General features: G+C 40.2%; 1 protein-coding gene across 1 annotated transcript; it reads right to left on the bottom strand.

Annotated features, from left to right (window-relative positions):
• Positions 1–26,489, bottom strand: GALNT3 (polypeptide N-acetylgalactosaminyltransferase 3). The gene is made up of 10 exons (XM_044418060.1): positions 25,959–26,489; positions 24,763–24,935; positions 24,125–24,277; positions 15,926–16,160; positions 13,414–13,531; positions 12,965–13,165; positions 8,908–9,039; positions 8,711–8,812; positions 5,961–6,113; positions 1–1,373 (listed from the first exon to the last, which is right to left on the bottom strand). Exons 1-10 carry the CDS (start codon positions 26,474–26,476, stop codon positions 1,251–1,253), a joined length of 1,908 nt encoding a protein of 635 aa, XP_044273995.1. The 5' UTR covers positions 26,477–26,489; the 3' UTR covers positions 1–1,250.
• Positions 26,490–27,364: the final 875 nt, after the last annotated feature.

The following is a 27,364-nucleotide window of genomic DNA, read 5'->3' as shown; positions in this document are numbered from 1 at the left end:
GGAGTGCTCTTCTCTCTATACTTTGACATTATTCTTATTTTTGTTAACATTCCGATCCCTCACAATAAGCAATAAAGAAAAATGGAATATTAACTCTGAATATTAAGGTATAGGTAAACAGCAAGATATTTTGATCAAATTGCTTGCACGTGGAAATCAAACTGCACACAGGGTATGTTGAATTAAACTAAAAAGTTGTTTTGAAGTTCTGATGAAAACACAATATAATTTTTTTCTTGGTTCTGAATTAAAAGGTGAAAAGCTCAACACTGATAAACATACTAAACAACACAGAAAAAAACCGTATTATTAATCAGTGGTAGTAACAATTTCTCATTCAAGAGAGGTACTAGAACATCATACTTCTAGAAAAACTTGTGTACTTAGGGCACTACCCTATAGGACGTAGCCTCAGTGCTTGAGAGTCCTGAACCTGGAGGCATACAAGCATACTATGTAGGGCAAAGAAGAGTGGCTGAGAATATCTTCAGCTTCTTTCCTCTCTCCCCGCAGTTTTGCTAGACAGGATTTGCCCATCTAGTGAAATAATTTTGGAAATGGAGGAAAGGAAGCTTGGAGAGACTTCAGCATAGCTTGTAGCCTGTCCTCTCTTCCTTGCTCACTGAAATGCCCCTTTTTATCTTTCTCCCTGATGTTCCTTTAGAGAGGCAGCCAGCACGGTTCTTTCTGCACCAGTTATGAGGGGAAGTGAGGTATCCAGCTTCAAAGTCAGAGCCCCATCTCTGACCTCAGAGCTGGGAATGTGAAATACCTGTCTAAGGGTCACTGGATTACTCCTTACAGAAGTATTTCCTTGATATGCTAAAAGCTGAGCAGACTGGATCAGTATCTACAACAGAGGGCCAGTTAAGGAGTCTAAAATGGAATATTCAGAAGGCACGGTACTTTTCAAGTACTATAGAAAAAAATAGTATCTTCTGACCTTCATTTCTCCTAAGTTCTTAGTAAGAATACAAATTCATACATATCCCACCCCCACATGCACACAGACTAAAAAACATAGAAACTACCCCCCAAACATGGGGAATTACAACATCTTAAAGACAAAGGGTTTTATACTGGCAATTTCAATATTTTGTAAACATTTGTAACAGTTGAAAAACCTATTCTTTGGATTTATTGCTAGCTAAAAATAATTTAACAATAATTTCTATTTTAGCTGCTTCTGCATAATTTAAGTTAAATCATTATCATTTTGAAGGAGCTATTTCTGTGCATAAAACATCAGCTTAATTGTGTTGGCCAAAAATCCATTTCTGAAAGAGGTCTAAGGGGTTACATGATACCATGCTTGGATGTTCTCTGTTTCCTGTAAGACACATATTTAATGCTGCATTGTACAGCAACTGGTCCTAGAACAGAGAAAGAGGATTAATTACATTTTACTCTCACTCTTCCTTTGAGGAGATTAGGGTACAAGACCCCATTTGTTCCATCCCACTTTATCCTTTAAGGCTCCCCACCCCACTTTAAAATAACACAGTAAGTAAGTTTAGTTAGAGAACCTCTTGGTTAAGTGGCAGTCTGATCCTCACTCCCAACAATGTTAACTGACATGCTACATCATGCCCATTATATCACACTGGGTCTCTTCCTCTGCCAAATCCTCTGCTCGAGATTTGGTATACTTCTATCTTGCTTGCATGACAAAATGTCATTGGCACTGGCAAAGACAGATAATTATTCACTATATATTTGATAGCACTGGAAGTTACTTAAATATATATCTATCTGGAATAGAGGCCATTGTATTCTAGTATGCATTAACTTTCAGACTGGGATAAAGCTTTCATAATGGGATAAAGCTGTGTAAGACCGCGCCGCGCCGGAGGGGAGCCGCTGCCTGGCCGCGTAAGACCGCGCCGCCATCCACCGCCCACTTGGCTGCTCCGCCACGCCCCAGCACGTGTGGCAGGCGTGCTTCGGACGAGGCGGGGGACGCAGGGCCGGCGGCTACAAAGGGCGTCGGCCAAAGGACAGTTGCCGCCGTTCGGGTGGCCGAGCAGGGGGCGGGGCTGGCCAGGGGCTTGCGCTTGGCGATGGTAGGCCCTCCTGCTGGGCTGTGAGTGAGGGGTGTGTGTGTGTGTGTGTGTGTGTGTGTTTTTAGTAGTATTTTAAATCTTTTTATGGAGTCGTCCCTGGCCATGCTGCCGCTTATGTTTCCTGGGGAGCGCACGGGTGCCGCCATTGAGGTGGTTATGGGCAGGGGACGTAACAGCGTTGGGAGCTTAACGTGTCCGCATAGAAGAAGGAGGGACAGATGGCTGACACCTGTCCCTACTTCTGGTTTTGCTCCCAGCCAGAGGGTGCCAGGGAGTCTCGTCAGTCGCCCCTCCAGCCTGACGGTGCTGTTGCTTAATGCCAGGTCGGTCAATAACAAATCTGCCCTCATCCAGGACCTGATTGTGGATGAGGGGGCCGACCTGGTCTGCATAACGGAGACCTGGGCGGGAGGGGGGGGGATGTTGCCCTCTCCCAAGTGTGCCCGCCCGGGTATCTGGTCCAGCACTGCTCACGGCTGGAGGGGAGGGGAGGGGGGGTCGCTTTGGTATACCGAGCCTCCATCTCCCTCACGGGACTTCCGGTCCCTTCGAGACCAGGGCTGGAGTGTCTCTATTTGGTGTTGGGCGACCGAGACAGACTGGGGATTCTGTTGGTGTACCGCGCACCCTTCTGCCCAACAGTCTCCCTGCCTGAGCTGACGGAGACTGTCTCGGACCTGGTGTTGAGGACCCCCAGGATGTTGGTCCTGGGGGACTTCAATCTCCATGCCGAGGCTAGTCTGACCGGGGCGGCTCAGGACTTCATGGCCTCCATGACGGCCATGGGGCTGTCTCAACATGTCACCGGCCCCACCCATGAACGGGGACACACTCTGGACCTGGTTTTCTCGACGAGGCAGGAAGAGGGTGGTCTGAGGGTGAGTAATTTATGCTTGACTCCCCTGTCATGGTCAGATCACTTCCTGGTGAGGTTTATGCTCGAGAGCGACTTCTCCCTCTGTAAGGGTGCGGACCCGATTATGTGGGTCCGCCCCCGGAGCCGGATGGATCCAGAAGGATTCCTGAAGGCCCTGGGGGAGTTTCCGGCTGACAAGACGGGTGCTCCTGTCGAGGCTCTGGTCGAACTGTGGAATGGGGAGATGACCAGGGCTGTAGACACGATCGCTCCTAAGCGTCCTCTCCCACCGGGCAGAGCCCGCTCTTCCCCTTGGTATACTCCTGAATTGAGGGCGATGAAGCAGGTTGGGAGACGACTAGAGCGTAGGTGGAGGAAATCACGAGATGAATCTGACCGAACACACTTAAGAGCCCACTATCGGGCCTATGCTGTGGCGGTGAGGGCGGCAAAAAAGAGATTCTTTTCCGCTTCCATTGCCTCCTCACAATGCCGTCCGGCGGAGCTCTTTCGAGTGGTGCAAGGCCTGGTCCGTCCAGGTCCAAAGGAAGACCTGATTCCACCCTCAAAGACCCGCTGTGACGACTTTGCCAGGCATTTCAGGGAGAAAATCGCTCAGATTCGTCACGAGCTGGACACCACTATTGATTCAGAGGTTTCAAAGGAGACACCAATGCTGCCGTCTGGTCCAGATTTATTGGATGAATTTCAGTTATTGCGGCCCGATGATGTGGACAAGGTGCTTGGGCGAGTACGTCCAACCACTTGCCTTTTGGACCCTTGCCCGTCTTGGTTAATAAATGATTCCAAGCACGGGATTGGAACCTGGATCTTGGAAGTGGTTAACGCTTCTCTGAGGGAGGGTCGGGTGCCGGCCCCTTTGAAGGAGGCGGTAGTCCGACCGGTCCTGAAGAAGGCGTCACTGGATCCAGAGATGGCCACTAATTATAGACCAGTGGCCAACATCCCGTTTCTGGGCAAGGTGTTAGAACGAGTGGTGGCGGGACAACTCCAAGCACTCTTGGATGAAACTGATTATCTGGACCCATTGCAGTCCGGCTTCAGACCCGGGTACGGTACTGAATCTGCCTTGGTCGCCCTGTATGATGACCTGTGCAGGGAGAAGGACAGGGGGAGTGCGTCCCTGTTGGTTCTGCTGGACCTCTCAGCAGCTTTCGATACCATCGACCATGGTATCCTTCTGGATAGGCTTGCGGGATTGGGGGTTGGAGGCACTGCTTTGCAGTGGTTCCGCTCCTATCTCAATGGCCGGTTCCAGAAGGTGGTGCTGGGGGACTATGGCTCTGCGCCATGGCAGCTATGCCATGGAGTACCGCAGGGGTCCATTTTGTCCCCTTTGCTGTTCAACATATACATGAAACCGCTGGGAGAGGTCATCAGGAGGTGTGGGCTGCGGAACCATCAGTACGCTGATGATACCCAGCTCTACCTCTCGTTTTCCACCAATCCAGGTGAGGCAGTGGCTGTGCTGAACCGGTGCCTGGCCGAGGTAATGGGCTGGATGAGGGCCAATAAACTGAAGCTCAATCCAGACAAGACGGAGGTCCTGTTGGTTGGTGGATCGGGCTTCGGAGAGGGTGAATTGAACCTTGTCCTGAATGGGGTTGCACTCCCTCTTAGGGACAAGGTCCGCAGCTTGGGAGTGCTCCTCGACCCAGAGCTTTCACTGGAAGCTCAGGTAACAGCAGTGGCGAGGAGTGCTTTCCTCCAGCTTCGGCTAATTCATCAGCTGCGCCCCTATCTGGAGAATGACTGCCTTGCGACAGTGACACATGCGTTGGTGACTTCCCGTTTGGACTTCTGCAACGCGCTCTACGTGGGGCTACCCTTGAAGACGGTCCGGATACTTCAATTGGTCCAAAATAGAGCTGCCAGGCTGCTGACGGGGACTGGACGTTATGTTCACATGACTCCAGTTCTCCGTCAGCTTCACTGGCTTCCCATTGAAGTCCGGGCCCAATTCAAGGTGTTGGCTATGACCTATAAAGCCCTAAACGGCTTGGGTCCTGGTTACCTGAAGGAGCGCTTACATCCTTATATGCCCAGCCGCCCCCTGAGATCGGCGGGAGAGGCCCTTCTCCGGGAGCCCTCCATGGAAGAAGTTAGGAGGGTGGTTACTCGGAGGAGGGCTTTCTCAGCGGTGGCGCCTAAGTTATGGAATGCGCTCCCCAGAGAGGTCTGCCTGGCGCCGTCGTTATTTGTTTTTCGGCGCCAGGCGAAGACCTTTTTATTTAAGCAGTATTTTAAATGTTAATATTATTGAATTTTATTTGGCCAGGGCGGCTTGTTTTATAGTGTATATTTGTATTTTATTGTATATATTTTAAAATGTTATTTTAAATTTTTTGTTGTAAGCCGCCCCGAGGCTTCGGCGAATGGGGCGGCATAAAAATGTTTTAATAAATAAATAAATAAATAAATAAATAATGATGATTACTTAAATGGAGCACAATAATACTTCCAAGAGAACCTGTGGAGTACCTGCAGCCCAGGGAGCCTATGTAGTCTTCAGATGACTTCCATGTGGTCTGCAGGCACCCTTCTTATCCATGTTCAAGCTGATGGACACACAGAGTGGGATTTCTGCAATCCCACTGTACACTACTCCCCTCCCCACTGCCTAGCTGGTTAGGGGCAGAAACTGTTGAGGAGTACAGCAGTTTCTCTTCATCCTGTGTGCTGAAAAGGGGAGAGTGAGAGTGCACATGTGTGAGGATGGGTCTGCCCAAGTATTCGTACATGTTAAACAGAGAGCGGGGGAGAGTGTGTGTGTAGGAAGAACACCTGTGTGCCCAGGCACCATCTATCGTGAACTCCGGCCATGTCTGGCACTAGCAGAGGCCATCCACCACTGCAAGTGATCTTTTGGACAAAACATTGCCCGCTCCTGTAACTGGCAATATCCTATGAAGCCAGAGCTCAAAAAGTAAACCCCTTCTACATTTAATTAGTGAAGAGCTCCTGTTTTTAAAGGCTGATGTATTTAATTGTTTGCAAACTGATTTCCTTTTAGAAAATACCTTTCGAATTTCCCATTTTTCTTCTTCACTGGTTCTGCTCTTCTTTCCTTTGTAGTTACATTCACGAAGTTGCACTGCTCCATGAAAAGCATGTAGACAGAGCTCCTTCTGGAGGTTGTGTCTAATTTCATGATGTGCAGAATATTCAAAGTACTGTGTAAACAAATGCCATTCAGTCAGGGAAAAATCCACCCAGAAAACATGATTGCTTGGTGGATTAAAAATGTAATAACTAAAATACATACAAAACTACCCAAAACACAATTATTATATGTGTCCCTTTAATCTCTGGATCATTATTTACACAACTGCATTATATGTTCCAAACTGAATATTTATAAGCATACTGAACAGTATTAGGGATATATGGCAGACTATAACGTGGACAATTAAAAAACAACATTGAAAATTTATATTTTGTTTCACTTCCTCCTAATACACAAAACAAAAGAGTATATTGGGGTGGGGATATCATTTGTGTGGCAGATTCTGAGGAAAACTAATTTGTAGAGAGCACCGTTAGCATGAGAAGTTGGGACAATGTGTAACATTCCTAGAATGAACAAACTCTTGTAACATAGAGGCATAATCCAGTCAAAGTTAAGCACTTTTAATTCCCTCTGATTTCAAGTATGGAGATACACAGAAAATTAGCTCACTGCCACTGAAACCAATGAGATTTATAAATGCTTAACTTTGACCAGATAGCGCCCAATATCCACAGTGCCTTAGCAGTGTAATGGGAATGCTTTCAGCTGCAACACAGAACAGGAAAATCACTAGTGTGGCACAGTTGCCAGACTCGCAGATCAGGCCAGACATATGCACATTTTAAAATACTAGGTTGTTTCTACCTTACTATATCAAACCAACAACAAATGAAATCTAAAAAAGAGATTCTACTGACTAGAAGAGTCTACTGAGATCAATGAGTTGCTAAACAATTTATTATTTACATCTTTTGTGGGACAAATGATACAAAGGCTACAAAGAAATGCTGAAGTTTGAGTACTTTCTCCTTTATAAGCTGGCATTTTTCATTTATCACTACAATTATTTTAATTTAATAAAAACTACTGTCTATTTATGTTTTCAGAAGATGCTGTAAATTTTGTACAATCCTTGTTCTACATGTTGTGAGTAAAGGAGAGTACATCAGAAATTCAGCCATCTAAGGATGTACATAGGCTGAAAATGGTAGGAGGTTTTTAGTGTAGGGAAGACCACTCTGACCTCTGAGCATGAGGCTTAAAGTTTGACAGGACTCAGGCCTGGTTGCTCAGTCTTGCCCACTGTCTTCCTCCTTGACAGCATAAGTTCTAGAGGCAAAGAAAAAAGCAGAAAGAGAAGAAAGAAGGGGGAAAGAAGTCAAGATTATCAAGTTTACAAGGTGGAAATGAAGCATGCCCTCATAAAATAGATAAGGACCAGACAAAAAGCTAAAGAAGAGATGAAGAGTGCATAGTAGAGACAGTTAAGGAACTAGTGCGATGTAGTCAAGATACAGGATTAGAGATGTCATTCAAGCTATTAGTGCAAGTTACAGAGGATGTGAGCTCAGCAACAAGGATTCAATTTGAGAGGCAGCATTCACTTTGGCTTCTAAGTAGGGTCATTCTCCCCTAACACAGTGCGTTCACTTTCCTCCACATACCTTAAATGATATGGCATGAAATGCTTAGAAGTACAGCTTAGACATAACACATCAGACTGCACAGATAAATGGCTGCAGCAGCTCACATCCGCAGGGCTGACTCCCAAGTTACGTGATGCCTTCAGAAGGGCTCACTGTCTTTTCTTGTGGCAGCTACAAGCACGTGGTGCAACGATTCTTGTGTGGGGGGTTGCCGCTGTAGTGACTGCAGTGGCACATGCCAACTGCAGGTAATGATGGCCATTTTAATTCCCCAACAATGTCCCTGGCCCAACACAGTGCTGCAACAGAGGTCTGCTGTTCGGAGCACTGTGCAGGGTATCTCTGGTTGCCCAGGGTCCAGTCCAAAGCAAAGGAAATCAGTGGCCACCTGGTTCTGGGAGACCACAAGACCCAGGCCATAGCTGGCACTCTGGACTTAGAGTTAGACCCTTCTGACCTGGGATGTGGGGCTTGTTCACCTATTTGTGTTGTATGTGTTCAGTAAATGCCCATGTAAAGAGCTTGTATATATTAGATCACTGGAACCATTATATGCACATGTTCTTATTTTGAAGCAGTCATGGAATATCTGTTTTGCATATGCTAGTTTTGGACATCTGAATATGTGGTTCTGCATTTCAGTAAAACTGCCACTGGAGGACTAATGTGCTATCATTAGGCACAAAAAAGAGTTTCTACATTTATATTAGCACAATATCCAAACATTGTTATGACTAAGAAAATTACATTGTACATATGGCATGTTATATTGATGTACAAAGACTTCTAGTTCTCAAGGAGCCAGACTTCCTGTCCTCAATTTGCCTTCTGTGCTCCAAAGAATACTAGCAAACACTCTGACACATTAAGAGGTTACCAGAAAGCAGTGATGGAACACTGCATGCTCACCATGGATGAACTGAAGGGGCTCCATGAAACAAAACCAATATTAGTTTGTGGTCGTGTTTTTCAGAGGAAGCTCGATAACAGTAGAAAAATGTCTTTCGTGTAACTCATTTGCATTATTGAACACAGGAGCCCAGTAAATCTGAAAAGCACCATATTATATATTTATCTTTATCACCTAGGTAAAAAATAAAATTTGATATTCTACCTGGTTTCCTCCAAGGCCATGGCAAGTATACATAATTAATGGTTTGCCACCTTGATTATTTTCTCCAACATCCAGACATGCTCTTCTTCCAATATTTTTTAACTAGGCAGAACAATACAAATGAAAATATAAGTACAGCAATAGCATGGGTGAATGCTATAAATTTTATTTTTCTTTTAAAAGAAAAGCATACTCACAGATCCAGATAACGGCGGATTCAGGTCAGGTACATATGCCTCAGGAAAAACATTGCTAAGATACCACGAAAAGTTTTTACACTGTAACTGTTGCCTTAATTCGTGTCTTTTTGATAGGTCACCAAACAAATTCTGTTGAAACAATGCTAAATAATTAGTTATATAAAATAAATAGGAACTATATGTCATTAAAATATTATCTTTTACTGGAGTTTTTAATGGCATGTATTTTTAATAAGGGGAATTTAGATAATACCATTTTAAAAAAGCATGGCATCTGTAATAGTGTGGGATATATGCTCATCTTATGCCAAAAATGGAAGATATAGCATGCTTGCCACAGTGTATCTATCATCTCAAAACACAATGGCTGATTTCAAAGAGGCCCTGTCAAAATGCTTGTTTGCTCAAGGAAGGGCTATTTAACACCCTGCGTTATAACTCTGCATAAATAATAGTAAACCCAAAGAAGTACATGGCCTGCTCAAAATGTTGTACAAATGGAAATGAAACAGAACTGATATACAATCTATCTACACAAGTTCTCACACAGTTTCTTTAGCTATTCTTCTGCCAATGACCCACTAGACTTAACATTTTTTGTAGTTAACAAGTTAATTATTAATTTTGCCAAATTACATAACAATTAAGAATTTGTTTCTCTGATAGCCATATGCTATTCAAGAGTACTTCCACCATACTGACAGAAATTTCCCACCAAATCCCAACCATTCTTGCATGTTTTGTGGGTTCTATCCACTGATCAGCTTGTTTCCAAATACTTCAACAGTACCTTCAGATTATTTTTCCAATATTGCAACATTTACCTTTCTCCAATAACAGAGATTTTTCCTATATCCCTTTTCAGTTAATATAACTGCTGCTTCAACTGGAAGGTGTATATTGTGCTCTCTAATAGAAAACCTGAATACCTATCAGTTTGAGAGTAAAACAGGTCCATCAAAAGCAAGACAGTAGTTCCTATCTACATGGGGATTCCTAGGTATTTATACATTTATCGGTTTGCAATTTAAAGGAGAAAAGCTCCACCCTTTGTCCTTCAGGACCTATGAAATACTGAGGATTTAGGTATAAGAAAGTGAACATGTTTTATTATCAGGAGATGGGACAGATTCCTATCTTTGCTGCTACATTTTATTTGAGGAATATATTGCTGTCTTACAAATCACAAATGCTAAAATCCTGGGTTTCTTCACTGCCTTATATAGGAAACCTTTCTTTCCACCCTGTAATAGAAGATGGGGGTAGGAGGTGGAAGAGCTAGAGGAATTAGAAATTAGGCAGAGTATAACAATGCAACAGAGCAAGGTCAACAGAACCACAGAAATTTGAAAGAGGGGAGAGAAAGGGTTTAGAACTCAGATTAGAAACTAGCTCCAAACCTCCTCCTTTTCAGAAACCCTGAGCTCCATTCCACTGGGTGGGCTCCTCTGGAGAAGGGCTAGCCTCCTAGATCTATGCAGGCCCTCTAACTGAGCAGCCCTTCTAACTTGTCAGGAACAGACTTGGCATGGGCTTTCCCCCCTCCTCTTCCCTGTCCCCACCCTTCACTTCCAAACCCTGTCTGTTGCCATGGTCTACCTGAGCATCTGGAAATGGCAGCCTTGACATAACCTCACCCTCTTCCACCATCTTGATTCCCACACTGCCCATTCCCCAGTCATCACATTCCTTATCCAAAGAGTCAGTGCAACCCTGACCCTGGAAGTGCACCAAGAATAACTGCCTTGACCATTCCCAACAATTCCATTTAACGATCTACAGTATCCTGGAGATGATCAACAGGGTTAGATGGATGCATACCATGTAGTTAAAACGTCCTCACACAACTTTCTCTCCATGATATAAAAATGCAAGTCCCAAGATATTTAGACCACTGGTCAGATCTGATCCTGGGACCTTAACCAGGAATGCACAGTTTGTGGCAAGTGTACAGGGAACACAGTTGGGATTTCATTCATTTTGGCTGCTCCAGGGTGAAGCACTGAGCATCCTGGAAACAAAGGTGCTGGACCACCCCATACTTTCCTTCCAGTCTTTCAGCTAGAGAGGAGAAATGTCAGCTTTCTTATAAGGCAGGGTGAGACCCGTGACTCAGACAGCAAATTGGCGCTGGGGGCCTCAATGGGTCATGGCAGCCACCTGCTACTTAGCCTGTGATCCCACTGTTGCAGTTGATCTTCTCCCTTCCCTCCTACCTGGCTCACATTATTAACAGGCCACTCTTCGTCTTCTCTAACCGCTTTGCCCCCTGCTGCTACTGCTGCTATGTTTCTGTGGACAGGCACTTGCCCACCTTTCATGAGTATGCCCACTTACCACACAGGTACTTGCCACACCTGGAAAATAGCCAGGCAGAGCCTTAAAGTTAAATTTAAAGAAGTGTTAGATATTGTTTGCTGCTGCAGCCAGCTGACCCATAATGCCTTGCTGTAAAAAAGATGACTCTAGCCTCCATTAATGCAGCAGCAAAAACATGACAGGTACTGGGGGGGGGGGGGTGCTGCTGCTTCTTCAGTCTTAGGCACTGCAATGTTTTGTACTGTCCCTGGGGAGGAGCGAGGGACCTCCCCCAGAACAATCCCAACTCACCACTGCAGTTGCAAGGTTGGGAAGAAGGCTCTCTTTGCTTGCTGGAGGGCCCCAGCACACTTGCTGCAGCTACTGCAAATGTGGAAGCCTACTTTTAGCACTAAAAATGCAGGGGAAGGAGGTCTTAGGAGGAAGAGAAAGAAAAAAAAGTGTGATCTCTGAGTTCCAAAAAGCTACTGTTCTAGATTGGCTGGAGACAGGAACAGGAGTACTGCTATTAAGAGCTGGGGAAATAATATAAAATTTACCAATCTCAGACAACACATTCATGATATATTATGTTTAGATATTTTCCAAGGATTTGATAGTTTGCAATATATGTTTCCCAATAGGCAAGTAATCAAGAGATAGAGTAACAAGAATCTTTCTTCTTAAAAACTGTATAGTACACACAAAGGAGAGCTGTGAAAATGGTGGTAGAGTGTGACTGAGCGTCCTCTGAGAAAGCAACTTTTAAAGAGGAGCCAATGGCTGCTACACTGACCAGGTGTGCATGATCATTGCAGCTCATTGAGACTTATTTATTGCCACCCTGAATATCCAATCATAGATACAGCTTGCTGTGCCATCTGAACCCGGGGTTTGGTCCCTAGGTACTACCTGAATGTACTACAACCCACACTGACTTAAAAATGCCACAGTCCAATCATGTTTACTGGTCCTCTGTCTGGGAGAGCCCATGAACTGATGGTAGCGATACCAGCTATTCTTTGTGCCTTCTAAATATGGAAGGAGTACATCTGAAAATAGACCTAGCACAGAAAGCAAAAGCTTTGATTAGGATAGAGGAGGAAAAATTGCAGGCTACCTGCACAATATCTCCCTGCATTACTGGATCTCTAGCAGACCCATGTCTGACATATATACATTGGCTACATGACAGTTTATAGGAACTAATGTAAACAGTATTCTTCCCCCTCCACATCCTAGGTTTGCCATGCTTAAGCACACTGACCAGCAACTTTTGGCTGCCCTGCTGGAGCAACCAAAAATTCTTTGCAGTCCCAAAAACAAATGGTCATTTACACATAGATTTACAGCAATGAATATTATCCAGGTCTATGCATCTAACATTAATCCTATCTGGTTGCTACTGCTTTAATTAAAACATTATTTTACAACCATCCTCTGTAATTCTAAACCTCAGTCAATGGAAGGAATTGAAATAGAATTCTTGAGCCAGGTTACTCAAATTCTAATAAGAGAGAATGAGTGCAATTCATTGAAATACTTGAGTTCATTGAACTTCCGGTAGACAGCACATTAAATGAAAATTGAATTGGGTACTGCCAATCTATTCAATACATGGTGGAGCAACACAAATGGGATAAAGAATGCCTATTATTTTTATATACTTTTAAATAATTTCACAATAAATAATTTTTGCTCACCAGGAACTTCAATGCAGCAACTGATTTCTAATACCACCACCATCGCCACCTACTTGTTTAACAATTTTTGTTGCCTCTGTGTTTCGCCGGTAATATATATATTTATATTCATCCATCCAGACTTCTGCAAGGCGAACTTGATTACGTATAATCACTTGAGTTCCTTTGGGAAAGGTATGAGGGCTCTTGCTACGGAATACATGGCCAACAACTGAGCAAGGAATGATTTCCAACTGACCTCCACACTGCCATATCTGAAATTAATACTCCTGTTAGTCTACCTTTAGTAGAAGCAACAGCTGCCAGATAATAGAGCAACAAATCTTCCTGATTCAAACCTTGTACACCCACCACACAGTACTAAAATGAAGTTGCTAACACGAATAAATAAGACCAGGTTCATCTGATCTCTGAGAGCTGGGGCTAAAGTGCAATAAAGGCTTTATCACAGCACATTCATTTGACTGATAACTTACACATGAATAGTTTGTCCTAAACTTACTCGGAAAGACATTTCGATATTTTCTCCTCCCCATATTTCCATTTCTTCATCGTAGCTCCCAATTTTGTAAAAGTAGTCTTTCGAAATTGAAAAGAGACCTCCTGCAAAAGTAGGTGTTCTAAAAACAATAAAAATATATGAGAGAGAGAGAGAGAGAGAGAGAGAGAGAAATAATCATTTAAGTTCTCCATCTGGCTAAAGTCTGTGATTATTTTTTTTAAGAACCCACAGCTATTTCCTCTTCTAGTAAGTCTCATCAACTGAGCCAACAACAGTCTGCGAGGCTCTCTGCATGGCTTGAAAGCCCACTATAGGTTATTTAACCCACAAGGAGGCTGCAATGTGTGCACTGGGTGTGCAGCCCCTCAATATTGCAACCCCTGCTTGGGGATCATTTGCTCATGCTACTTTCATAAGGACTCTCATACGAAAACACCCATTAATGAAGGAAACGAATTGACAACAGGTGAACATGCATCAATCACCACACTGAGAGCCAGTGTGGTGTAGTGGTTAAGAGCCTGGGACTGGGACTCAGACGACCTGGGTTCGGGTCCTCACTTGGCCATGGAGCCAACTGGGTGACTTTGGGCCAGTCACAGACTCTCAGCCCAACCTACCTCACAGGGTTGTTGTTGTGGGGATAAGATGGGGGAGGAGATGTAAGCTGCCTTGAGCCCTTTGTAGGAAAAAGGCAGGATATAAATCGGAAAATAAATAAATAAATTAAAATGATTGGTTACTGTTTTGACTTTGTAGCAAAACTACTATTGTTCAGGTATCAGCGCATACTGATTTCTGTGTCTATCCAGGAAGTTAAACTCATATACAGTCCACATCTGTATAACCCAAATCTTCAACTTTATTTAACAACACGAACAGTAAACTAGTAATAAATACAGAGTACTTAGTAACTGTAGGATGGGGAATGGAAGCACTCAGTCAGCTAGAGAGACAGATAAGCTGAACTGGCTGAAGAGAAAAAACAATACAGGCCTTATGGGCTGAAATCCAGAATAGCAACAAAGAATCAAGACTGAGGCAGTCTTCTTCCAGACTGAGGAAGAGTTGGTGCAAAACAGATAAGAAATTCTGCCTAGGCTAAACCAACCCATGCATGGCATCACAGCCAGAGCAGTTGCTAAAGGATGCACTGAGGATGAATGAGAGCATTTACAAATGCAAAGTCTAGAGGGTAATATAGAAAAATAACATAATGCCCAGACGAGGTGGAATTACTATCATGACAAATAATTATTCACATATTAACACCCATTTCATATCCATAACAGTATGAATAAACTGCTGTCCAGGGAAGAAATAGCTTCCATAATTTGAGGATAATAACCTTTCTGGTGCTGGCATTCTTCCCTTCCAACACAGTGCAATGGTATGACTAATTACAAGAAAACTCCATTGTGCAAACCATCTGCTTTACTAATCTGAAAGCAAGAAGTAGATGTTCTCGCATGTCATGATTTTATCGTCGTCGTCGTCATCATCATCATCATCACATATACCATTTTAAACTAAATTTCACTGGCATAATTATATTTAAACTCCCTTCTGTAATTTTCTGGAACATTTTCTTAACATCCAAAGCTACAAATTCATTTATAGTCATTACAAAAAGTCCTTATTAGAGGTGCCCAACCCACTTAATCTCATTTCATATGGCATCCCCTCTCTCTCAATCTGGCTACCATCCTTGTGGCCCTGTGCTGAACTGTCTCTAACTTTGCTATGTAATATGGAGCCCTGAACTGGACACAGTACTCCAGTGGTGGGTGCACCAGAGTCTTATAGAGCAGCACCAGCACCTCTCTTGATCTGGAAGCTGCAGCTCTGGCTCTACTACATCCAAGAGTGGCATTTGCCCTCCTAACCACCACGTCACACTGCTGGCTCATGTTTTGCTTGCTGTCTACAAGTTCCCTGAGATCCCTTTCACAAACGCTGCTCTCCAGCCACTTGTCCCCATCCTGTTTAACGATTTTAAAATATCTAAAAGCCAAAGTGGATCAACTGATACACAAACCTGGCATTTTCGTTTCTCCTAGTAAGGATATACAGCAATGTCTCAGTTGTTCTACTTCTATGTCTAGAACACCACTTGTTAAATTTCTGCTATAGCAAACCTCAGCCAAAAAATCACATTAGTATCCATTGCATAGGATTAAAAATGCAAATGATGGTTTGGACACAATTTTTTTCTATGGATATAGGTAATTTAATTTTTTTTATTTAGGTTTTCAAGCATTAAGACATTCAGATTTTGCTTCGGTTTAAAACTTCAGCTTCTCTGAAAAATACATATAACTCCTGGAGTACAATGTGAGAAGCATAAATAATATTGAAGTTAAAACATCTACTTAGCTGTCATCTTTTATTAACAAGATAAAAAGGATAAAGATAAAAGGATTGTAAATACTCATTAAGTAATTTTTTAGGATTTTTTCAATATGTCAAGAAACTAATTTGTAAAAAGAAGCGTTAAAGTGTAATTGCTTACTTAATAGGATAGGTTTCATCTTTTCTTCTTTTGTTTTCATGGTCAGGAAGAGCTTCCCATCCAAATGACAAAGTCCAGTCAAAATTCCCTCTGTTGTGGCTTTGACCATAAGGAGAAGGTTTCAGAAATTCAAATGTATTGAGATCTATAGCTGAAATATCAGGACTTACAACACAAGTATAGTTTTCAGCTATTCTGGCCAACAGAGGTTCTAGCCAGCCATAAAAACATTCACCTAGAAAAGGGAGAGATCATGACTATAGCAAGATATTTTTCCACATTCATAAAAGCAGAGTAACATTGTAATTACACTGAAGCAGCAATCCTATCCACATGTACCTGGAAGTAGTAAGTCTATAAGAAGTCAACAGTAGCTCTAATAACCATTATTTTATGAATTTCAGATGTTTATTTGATAGCTTGTTGGTTTATAGGTAACTGTCGAAGTACACATGATCAAGGGAAATGTACAAAAAGAGTAAAAAACTTCAGGAGACCATACAACTGAGCCCTTAAATACTAGGTTCGGTTCATCAACCATTCATTTAACATAGCGATATATTAGCTCAGATAAACATTAAAATGGAGACATGAGTTTCTTCATTGTGTCACTAAATCGATTAAAACAAGAAAAAACATTCATTTTGTGATGAGCTTCAGCACTGAGGAAAATTTGGATGGGGGATAAGAGGAAAAGAAACCATGAATAGATTCATTGGGAAAAAAGAATGAATTGTGGTCTGCAACAAATGCTGCAACTCATTCAGAAAAGTACCCAAGTTCCAGCATTCAACAAGTCATTCTTCCCAAGCATGGCATACTGCCATCCACCACTGTTTAAGAATATTTCTTTGTACATCCACTAACCTGAGGTATCACCTGAGCATGCAGATACAGTGGGATCCCTGTATCTATGGGGGAAATAGGTTTATATGCTTGTTTGTTTATGGCTTTTATCAGGGTTTTTGTCATAGAACGCACCGGAACGGTGTTCCGGCACCTTTTTTTCAATGGATTTTACAAAGTGATTTTGAACTGTGTAGCAGATCAGCAGCAAAGATAATTAACATAGTGCTTGCAGGCTGCTATTGTGTCTGCTATCTGATAGTGAGAGATAGCTGCTTGGGACGCTGCTCAGCTTGGGATTGGTGTGTGTGCTTACTGCTGGCAGGGACATGAGTTCCGGCACTTTTTTTTTTTTTTTTTTTACCAAAAAAGCACTGGCTTTTATAGACTGTGCATCTACTGGCATCTCACAACAATTTACAACAAAGCAGGTGCCTGAAACAGCAGGCAGTAGTGAACACTATTCTGTGTTTAATTTTTTTTGGATCGTGGTCAACTGTGGTTAAGTGAAACAGCAGTAATTGAAACAGCGGATACAGGGGGTTTACTGTAGTTGGTTCTTCTCTCCTAGTGAGGCCATTTTGCTGCAGTCTTGCCAGCACTCACCAGCTTAGTTAACTCGCTATTAGAAGAGTGATGCAGATTTGGCTATTACACTGGAAATAGTTATGTGAGTCTTTACAGGCAACTAGTTCTTGAATTCTCAGGGTGTGGAGGAACAACAGGTAATGCTATTCTATGGCAAGAAGAAAGTATTTTGAACAAGCTCAGTGGTATTTTTCTTCCTATATTCCACAGCTCAGCCCTGGTATTGACAAACAGATCCTGGGCAGAGGTCTTAAAAGTCTTGCACAAATTATCTTTTGGGGAGGAGACAAGGATGATGAACTTGCTCCTAACAAGGAACTTGGGTTATCAAGAAAATCTTCTTTTGTGGAGGATTGCTAGAAGGAAAGTTAAGGATGAAATAAGGAGTGGATTGTTACGTGGAAGAAAATGTATGCATTCTGTGGTTGCAGTTTGCTTGCCGGTACTACAGTCAGTGCTTAATTTCTAAAGAGAAAGCTGCTGCAACATTTATCTGAGTGATATGCCACTTCCCACTAGACTGATTTTTTTAAAGGTATAAGCCTGTGTAGAGCATGGGAATGTTTCTTGTTAGTAAAGGAAAAGCAATCTGTACTAATAAAAGCTAATAATACTCATATGAGCATATTTCTACTTAACCATTCTCTGGATTCAGTGACTGATCACTTCTTGGGTTCGTCAACTTCCTCCAAAAAGGAATGAAGAAGCACATCTAAAAATTGGACCAATGTTATTGACAGGAATTGCCCGTTTCTGTTACCTGGAACAATCTGTTGGCATTCATTTTTAGTTTTCCCTCTGTACCATGTTTGAGTCTGGATTGACTGGCATTGTCTGTCAGGCTGCTGTACTGGAATATTGGAGTCTGTCGAAATATAAGCCCCTAATATAAGCATTGACTTCCAGTAAGACAGCAATGTGATCAGATAATAGCCTGTACCTCTTCCAACTCTTAAAATGCTATCAAGATTCTGGTGTTATTGGTTTGCTGTGCTTGGGAAGTGTGTTTGATCATGGCTACATTGAGAGCACAGAAAGACTAGGAAATGCTACCCAATCCCACATAATCTCCTCAGCCAAGACTTTCTGAGAAGCCTGAAGGAGAAAACTTGATTATGATGACAAAGAGGATACAGTTAACACTCTTGAGTAGTTGCAGGTGATTCCTGATTCTGTGAAAGCTATCAAGGTATCTGCTGATTCTATGGGCCTTAACCTGATGCAGCAAAGTAATTATGTAGGAGGATCACAAAACAGCAAATACACCTTCTCACAGTATAATACCTGCATGTGTTTCTCTGCTGGAAAGGTTTTCTCAGAAACTATTTTGCATGTATTTCAAGAACAGACTATACTGGTCTAACCAGGCAATATTTACGGATACATTCTTACAAAGGTTAGTTGCATTCCCACCAGATAAGCAGGGCCCATTATTGTTCAAGTTTCAGTTCATGAGTATTTGCTTCACATATCCAGGCAGAGAGGAAAGCTTCAGTGGGACTCTGCCAAAAATGAAATTACAATTTATCTAGATTACCCCAAGGAAGTTTCAGACTGGAAAATACAATTTACCAAGGAAAGGATCTCGGCAAGGAAGATCAGTCTGCAGTATTATATTTGTTACCCATATTTTTTTTTTTCGCTGCCTATCAAGGGCAACTAAAGAAGTTTTGGTCTCTTGGTGAGGTAGAATCAGTTGTTTCTGCCTCAACTGTTACTATCTAAGAAGCTGGATATAGCCCTTAGCCAGCCTTCTGTTGTTTACTAATGTTTAGGCTCTCCCAATCAATAAGAGTTCTGAGCATTCGACCATGTTTTATTTTGTTTCAGTGTTTGTTTTTTTCCTTCCTTACTTTCTCTTTTTGTTTCTAATTCTTCTTTCTTGTATCATTATAAATTATTATTTACTTACTATAGACCAATGCATTTAATATATTTACAAGGAATAAAATATATTTAAGATGTTGTTGTTGTTCAGTTCCGTCAAGTTATCTCCAACTTAAGGCAACCTCATGAATGAATGCCTTCCAAAAAGTCCTGTCCTTCACAGTCTTGTTCAGCTCTTGTAAATTTATGTAGGATCTAGTAATTGGGTAAGGATGCAATGAGAGGTTAACTTCATGGGATGTACTAGAAGGCAAAAAATCTTTTTTCACTTTAATTTGTTTATAACATTTCCAGTATATGGGGCATGATGGGGGTGTTGATACTATTTTGGGACTTGTTTTTACTTTCAATCTTTTAAAATGTTTCTGTAAGGTTTAGCATAAAATACTAGCTATCATTTTTTTCATTGAAATGGATCATATTTAAACTTATTTGTTCTATCATTTTAAAATAGGTAATTTATATACAATTGCTAAGATTTGTATGCGTGGAAGGGCAAACAATATTATTTTTCTTTGTGTTCAGAAGAATGTCATGGAATGTCAAAGGGCTGTAGAATTTAAGTAGGTCAAAGAGAGTGCTTTTTAAATTAAAAAAGCTTAATGCTAATGTGGGGGGGGTTTGCAAGAAACCCATTTGTTGGCTGTAGATGAACATTTCTTGAGAAATAGGTTAGCTAGCTCCATGTAACATACTTCACAAGGTTTAATGGGGTTGGGACTTTAATGCTTAAGCAGCTCTCCTTTTTAGCTGAATAGGTCCATCACTTTCTGCTTTAGAAGTATATTTATAAGGCAGCTGCTATGATTAAGATGTATAGATCTTGGTTGTATTTCATGAATGTTTTAGCAAATTGGTTATCTCTTGTGATTGTGGTGGGGCAGGACTCTTTCCTGCATAGGAATCAACCTGTTTCTAAGAGGCAAGCAGTGCTGAGAGATTTATGCTTCAGGTTATAGGGCTGAACTCAAGCTTCACTGATACTTGGAAAATTATGCATCCTGGTAAGAAGACTAGACTTTTATTTGTGCCACATAATGAGAGTCAGTGCAGTGTGGTAGTTACAGTGCTAGATAGGAGACCCAGGAGATCCAGATTCTAGCCCACACTCAGCCATGAAGCTCACTTGGTGACTTTGGATCAGCCCAGCCTATATCACAGGATTGTTGTAAGGATAAAAATGGAGCTTTGAAAGGCACCTTGGGTTCCACACAAAAGGAAAAATGAAGGATATGAATAAAATATAATAGTAATAATTGTTTTTAGATTATTTTTTGGTTTCTATATTTGCTACATCAACATTTTTTGTAAGAGTGATACACTGCAAGTTTTACTATATGCTTCTGTCTGTCTGGAGAAGCCTTTAATTTGCCAACCTCCCTGGTCAGTGGCATTTTAATGTTTTTCTTCTTAATGAGATATTTACAAAACAGATTTATTAAAAAGATTTTAAAAGTACTGAGAATACTGTATATTCTTGTGCCACTGGATGGGAGGTCAAGAGTTTTTATACAGGGCTAAATTATCACCAGTACTTCCTATGCAAGAATATGCAGATAATATCTTGAAATAAGAAGTTGAAATTGCGTTCAACTCAGTTTGTATTTACTCAATTGAACAACTTTATCAGGAGCTGCAGAATGTTAAATATGAGTTAAATTATATTCTTTCACAATAGGTGGAATCTGCTATATCCTGTATATGACAGACAGATTATGAAAATGGGGAACATCCTAATAAGATTTTGGCATATCATCTTAAATAACAAAAACACTGGCATGTTATTTCAATATTAAGGATGAGAGTGATATGATCTACACCTCTCCTACAGATATAAACTCAGTTTTTAAAGTTATATTCTGATTTGCATAGTGCACATAGTGAAACAAGATATAGATGCTTTTTATTATGTTACTTGTCCATGCTTAGGTTCCTCACAACAGCCATTTCTTTTAGTTCTGCATATGGAGGAAATTACAAAAGCAATTACAAATATGTATAAGGGGAAATCACCTGGTCCACATGGGTTTCCAAACATATTCTAATCTGCTAGTTCCAAAGGTTTATCACCTTTACAATCATATTTTGAATTGGGCTTCCTTTATTCATTGTTAAATTATCCTTATATTACACTTGTTCTTGTGCTATTGACCTACTTAATTATTGTAGCTAGTAAAATATTAACTGAAATACCTGACAAGAGATTGCAACAAGTTATTACAACACTAGTTCAATCAGCCTAGGCAGAATTTATAAAACACAGAAATGGGACTGATAATCTTAGATCAGTTATTGATTTGTTAGCATTAAATATTGGCAGAACAAGCTGGGTTTCCATTGTTTCTTTGCATGCTGAAAATGACTTGGCAAATCAAATAGAAATTAATTTTGATATATTGAATAATTTTAACTTTCCTGAAGTATTTTTTAAATAGGTCAAAATATTGTATACAACCTAAAGTTAGGATTTCCCTGGATTTAACTTTGGAGAGGTAGCAAATAAGGATGTCTTTCTCCATTTGTATTTGATTTATGTTTGGAACTTCTTGTGTGCACTCTTAGACAAAAGATCAATAGTTATGGCTTTACATGTGATAGTTTAGAATTTAAAATTATTCTTTATTCTGATCAACCCATTGTTTATCTCAAACTCCAATAATCTGTTCCAGTTTTGAAGTGGTTAATTAATACTTCTCATGATTTGTTGGATTATTCAATTAACTGGCCAAAGTAAAAAAAATGCTGATTGGAGATACTACATCTCACAGTGTGTTAGTGCATTGGCAAGTTTGACGGTGCTCAGATTTTATTCCTTATTTGAGAAGATTTTTTTTTCCAAGAGAGGCATCTCAAATGATCAAGCTAAACTTGAATAAGCTGATAAATGATACATCATGGAAGAGTAAGCTTGTAGAGTAAGATTAACACATGTAAGATAAATACTATATCCTGGATTGTTTATGTTATATGTGGGATTCCTTTAGTCATACCAGGCCAATATTTTTTTTTAAAAAAATACTTTGTTCTGTAAATTTTAGGGAAATGCTACCCTCCCACAAATATCTTTGAAAAGAATTCAACTTCTAATTAAAAAGATGGGTTTGGATTTCCAGATGTTGCTTCATCATTGGGCCTATTTGTTGATCAGTGCTAAATTTTGGTCTTTTCCACTCAGATGTGATTTTCTCCCTTGATCTACCTTGGTCTGGATTCCCTCTCCAAATGGATGACATTAGGTTCTCTGCACTCTAAAAGGGATATAGATTGTCTCACAGCTATGGCTGTTAGAAATGTGTGGCATGTAATATGTCAATTACATTCTAATCCATTTTTCCATGGTAAATTGGAAAAAAACTGACAAATTATATTTGCCTGCTATGTTTGAATGGTAATACTTGCAATTCAAGATTTGTTAGGAAAGAAGTTTGGCCCTGGCTGCTTTCACAGCTTCACAATCTCCTTTGCTATTTTGTTGCTACATGCCATCAAGTTATCTCTGACTTACAGTGAATATCCTCCAAAATGTCCTGTCCTTGATAGCCCTGCTCAGCTCTTGTAAACTCAAGGCTGTGGCTCCCCTTATTGAGTCAACCATCTCATATTTGCTACTGGAAGTACTTACATAAGCTGATCAGATATCAATTTCGATAAATACCTATGATGCAAGTTGATAATATCAGTAAATAAAAATGATGCACAGAGTTTTAACCAGGAATGGAATAGGGGACTGGTCAGTCCTATTCTGTCTAATCAATGGATTGCCACTTTGGCTTCTGTATTTGAAGCTTCAGTGGATTGCATCTACTCAACATTTTTTGGTTCATGTGTATCAGATACAGCAAGATTTCTTTAACAGAGTTTGTCTAAGTCAGCTAATGGCTGGTGGTGTAAGACAGCAAATACTTCTTTTAATCATATGCTTTAGCAATGCCCAGTAATTGTCTCCTTTTGGGAAGAGGTCATAATTCAAATAAACTTTGTACTGTAATACTTAGTAATGTACTTGCCAGTTTAGATTATCTTCCTGCTTCCTAGAACTGACACATGGTTAATGTAAATGGATTCTCTGGGACCTTTTGACAGCTAATACTGATACTGCAACATTGGAAGGATAAATGTTCACTTCCAACAATGCAATGGATTGCAGACCTAATAGCACTTTAGGTATTTGAAGGAGGGATATGCAGATGTCACTTATGAATGGATACATATATGGATATTTTGTCTTTGACTCTGAAGTTTATGTTTAATTTTTTAAAGAACATTGCTTTTCATATAAAGAAAGAGACAGAGTTTTCACATGTGTTAATTGAAACTGATATATCCAAATTTTTGTTGCTGTGTGTTTCATTTTTCTTCTTTTTAATGGTTTTGTTGACATTTACAGTAATTTTTAAATACGTCTTGGGAGCTGTAAAATATTAAAAGGCTTGGTTTTGGTGGCACTCATTTGGGAAGTGACTCATTTGGGAAGTGCACTCTTTTGGTGCTGTGGGATTCCAGTACAGTAAAAGGCGGCACTTTCAGAGTTCTCAGTATAAACATGCTCTCTATATAGCACAATGAATCTTACAGCACCCTCTAGGCGCAGACTGAAGAACTGCGAGCCAGATTCTATGGGGTAATCTCAAGTATTTAAAATACTTTAAAAGCCACTAAGAAGCTAATTTTAAGTTACAGAAATGAAAAACTCCCCCACACTGTTCCTTTCAGTTGCATGTTATGAAACAGTGTGTATTTCCATTGGTGATGTTGCTATTCTATTTCTATAGTTTCAGTTCAAGAAAATATATCTATTAGAGAGCTTAGGCCAAGTAAGAATTCAAAACAAAAAGACTATTAGCAAACTGAACTCTATTACCATCTAGAGATACTTACAGTGTGCATCCAAAAAAGTGAGGGTTTCTCCAGTTGCTACTGAAGCACCTAGTAATCGAGCAGCAATGAGTCCTTTTCTTTCATTTTGTCGGACAACTTTAACTAAATTGTTGAATTGTTTCACGTAATTATCCAATTTATCCTTCAAGTATTCTGAAAAGACAGGAAGTCAATATTTGCCTGTTTCTTAGAAACTGTTACTTTTTTTAGCTGAGTAGTTAGTTATAAAAAAAATCAGTCAAAATACATTCATTTTTAAATGCCTATAGTGTCAGGGCATAGCATGTGCTTTGATTGGAATGTGAACAAGTGGCCAAATAAGTGAACAAGCAGCTGTTTATACCTTTCTCAATTCAGACATCCTGCCTACATGTAATTAAGCTTCCTTAAATGTGTAATGATATAATAAATCAAAGGAGCCAGACAGATAGTACAAAAAGAACATGAAATCTGTATTTGCCAGAAATGTAATAAACCAATTCAACTTGAGAGAGCTTGTTTTTCATAAATATATAGAGATTTCATATCAAGGACATTTTGTAGCTTCTGTGTTCAAACAATGTCTATTTTCAGCACAGAAGAAACCAAAAAAGTAAATGTGAAAAGTTACACATACATAGAAACAATATCTTCCTTACCATCTTCACTGGCATCGTCCACCAAAATTATTTCTTTCAGTAATATTTCAGGGGAAGTATATATCACACTGTGTACTGTTCTTAGCAGAGTAGACCACGCCTCATTGTGAAAAACTATGATAACACTTGTAGTAGGTAGTGGAGGACAGCGTTTAAACTTTTGCTCAATACATCTAGAGAATAAAACCAAGTGTACAGAACCAAACATGAACAATAGTATCAGATCTTGATGCTTTAACATGGCATGGATACAGCAATATCATATGCTTGGCAAGTGTCGCAGGACCTCTCCCCTCAGAACACACATGAGTTGTAAGAAATGCCATTCACAAGATCAGGGTGGCAGAAATGTTTCATAAGATTTCTAATTTACAAACAGTTTTTCATACCACAACATGAAGGGTATATAAACATTTAGAATAACTGCTTAATTCAGAGTTAAATTTATGCTTAATTCAGAATTGATCAGGGACTTTTCAAGGATTCTGTGATGAAGAAAGGCCATCTAAAGTTGGAGAACAAGAACTGTGAATGTTATCCTTGCTCACCAACACATCTTAAACAAATTATAAGAAAGGTCTTCAAATCCATACAAACTTACAGCGGGATTTGTTAACATTTCTTAGGGTGCTTTCAGAAGAAGAGTTCACTGCTACCAACAGTGATCAACTCATGAAGAGGCCTTCAATCAGTCTAAATATATTCATATATTGCCTTGGCAAATAGATTGTATAGAGATGGATGGATGGATGTAAATAAATAGGTAGTGCACCTGTTTTGGTTTTTCCTCAAGAGATTTTGTCAGGTATGAAAAAAGGCAGAAGAAACTATGAGAAAGCAAGGGAGAACTACAAATTGAAGATGATATCGCCTTGACCCTTCCTAAGTTTCTGTGAATGAGACACAGCAATCACACAGCAAAAGCCTCATCTGAAAGTACCCTTAGATGCATTAGAGTTAGACAAGAGATTAAAGAAATGTTATATACTACAGTTACAAAACTGTCACAAATGTAAAAATTAGTAAGTAGCAATTATTCTAATAACAACAGTCACAAATCACATATTAATACAGCAATCAGGAGATCAAAAACCCTTTTCAGTATTTTGCATAGTTAAAGGCTGTTTTTTCCTAAAAAAAAAGAAAGAAAGAAAGAAAAGAAAAGAAAAGAAAAAGGCAAATGCATTTCAACATACTCTGGTGGTCGCGTGTCTGGTCCTAGATCCCGATGTAAAGAAATCCTGTCACTTGCAAAGGCATTAAAACAATGTTTTTCATATCCACGATCCTTTTCCTTCTCCTCATGTGGACTTAAATTGACAGCTTTGTATGCTTTACCAGAAGCTCCTGGAGCATTAGGATCCTGAGGGGGTCGATCCATGCGAGGCATCAGTTCTGCTCCTGTATAGAATCCTTGTAAACAGGGTTTCTGTCCAGCATTTGGAGTTTGCCTAATAGGTGCTTTAATCTGCATTTTTGGCTTTGCAGGTTTAATATTGTTCACAGCTTTTAATACTAAACCAAGTACATTAGTTATTTTTCCTTCTTTTGATGGTATTTCTGGCTCCTCATTAAAATCCCGCATTCCTACTTCTCGTTGTAACAAAAACAAAAATACTAAGAATATAAAAATAACAAAGGTAAACTTCCAAATTTTCCAGTGAGATATCTGTTTCATTACAAATCGTTTTAGCATTCTTAGGTAAGCCATCATGGAGAGTCCACATACAGAACGGCTTCTCAAAATGTTATTCTTTTTTCATCAGGGTAGTCAGATGCTTGCCAAAATGGTAAAATCTGCAAGATTTTTTTAAAAAGAAAAAGAAAAATGTTGTTGATGAGTTCAGTGATACAAATGGTTTATAAGAATAATTGTGTCCACTTAATCGGTGTCAGGAAAAAACCTTCTTTATTTTCCTGCTATTTTAATGTTTAATTGATTTTAACTGGAGTTTTAGTATATCAATTGTCAGATGCTGTGGTGTTTGTTTTATTCTACTCATTTTTTGCAAGCCATCCCAAGATGTTTGTAGCGGATGGGTTAGAAAAGCTTTTAATATATAAATAATAAATAAATAATTGGGTAAGAAAGACAACACTATGCAAGATAGTTTTCTTATCAGTGTGGCTCAAACGGTGTTCTCTTTTCTAAACTTATGAGGGCTTTTGGATCACTTAAGAAACTTTGTCAATTATGTAACCAACTTATTTTCCCTGAGTTCTTCCTGCCCACCTTCCTGCCCCTCTGCCCTTGTGCTACCTTTTCCGACATAAACTATAAATCACCTTCCCTCAGTTTTACTATCCAGCCAAAGGTAACTGGGCTTACAATTTCAGCCTGGAGGTTTCATTATACTTTTTCAGTGCTCTGCATACATTGCCACCCACACTTCAGAAACATTTAAAGCTTAACAGCCTGTTTTTACAGCCCCAAACATTTGAAGGCCTAATATCAGTCAGGCTTGCAAAATCATGTATTCCATATTCTTACTTGCATCCCATGCTTTTCAGTTTAAAAAACACCATACTGAAACAGTATTCAACATTAAGACAGTACTATCCCAAAGTCCCTCTTCATAGATCACTGCCTTTTTGTGGCAAA

The sequence above is a fragment of the Varanus komodoensis genome, unplaced genomic scaffold, assembly GCF_004798865.1.
Source record: "Varanus komodoensis strain SLA01 unplaced genomic scaffold, ASM479886v1 scaffold9, whole genome shotgun sequence".
Taxonomy (NCBI): domain Eukaryota; kingdom Metazoa; phylum Chordata; class Lepidosauria; order Squamata; family Varanidae; genus Varanus; species Varanus komodoensis.
This window is presented reverse-complemented; position numbering and strand designations above follow the sequence as displayed.

Coding starts and splice junctions, on each gene's coding strand:
- GALNT3 (XM_044418060.1), bottom strand. CDS start 26,476: ATGATGGCTTACCTAAGAATGCTAAAACGATTTGTAATGAAACAGATA. Junction 16,161..24,124: donor CACTTTTTTGGATGCACACT/GTAAGTATCTCT, acceptor TCCCTTTTCTAG/GTGAATGTTTTTATGGCTGG. Junction 13,532..15,925: donor GATGAAACCTATCCTATTAA/GTAAGCAATTAC, acceptor TATTGTTTTTAG/AACACCTACTTTTGCAGGAG.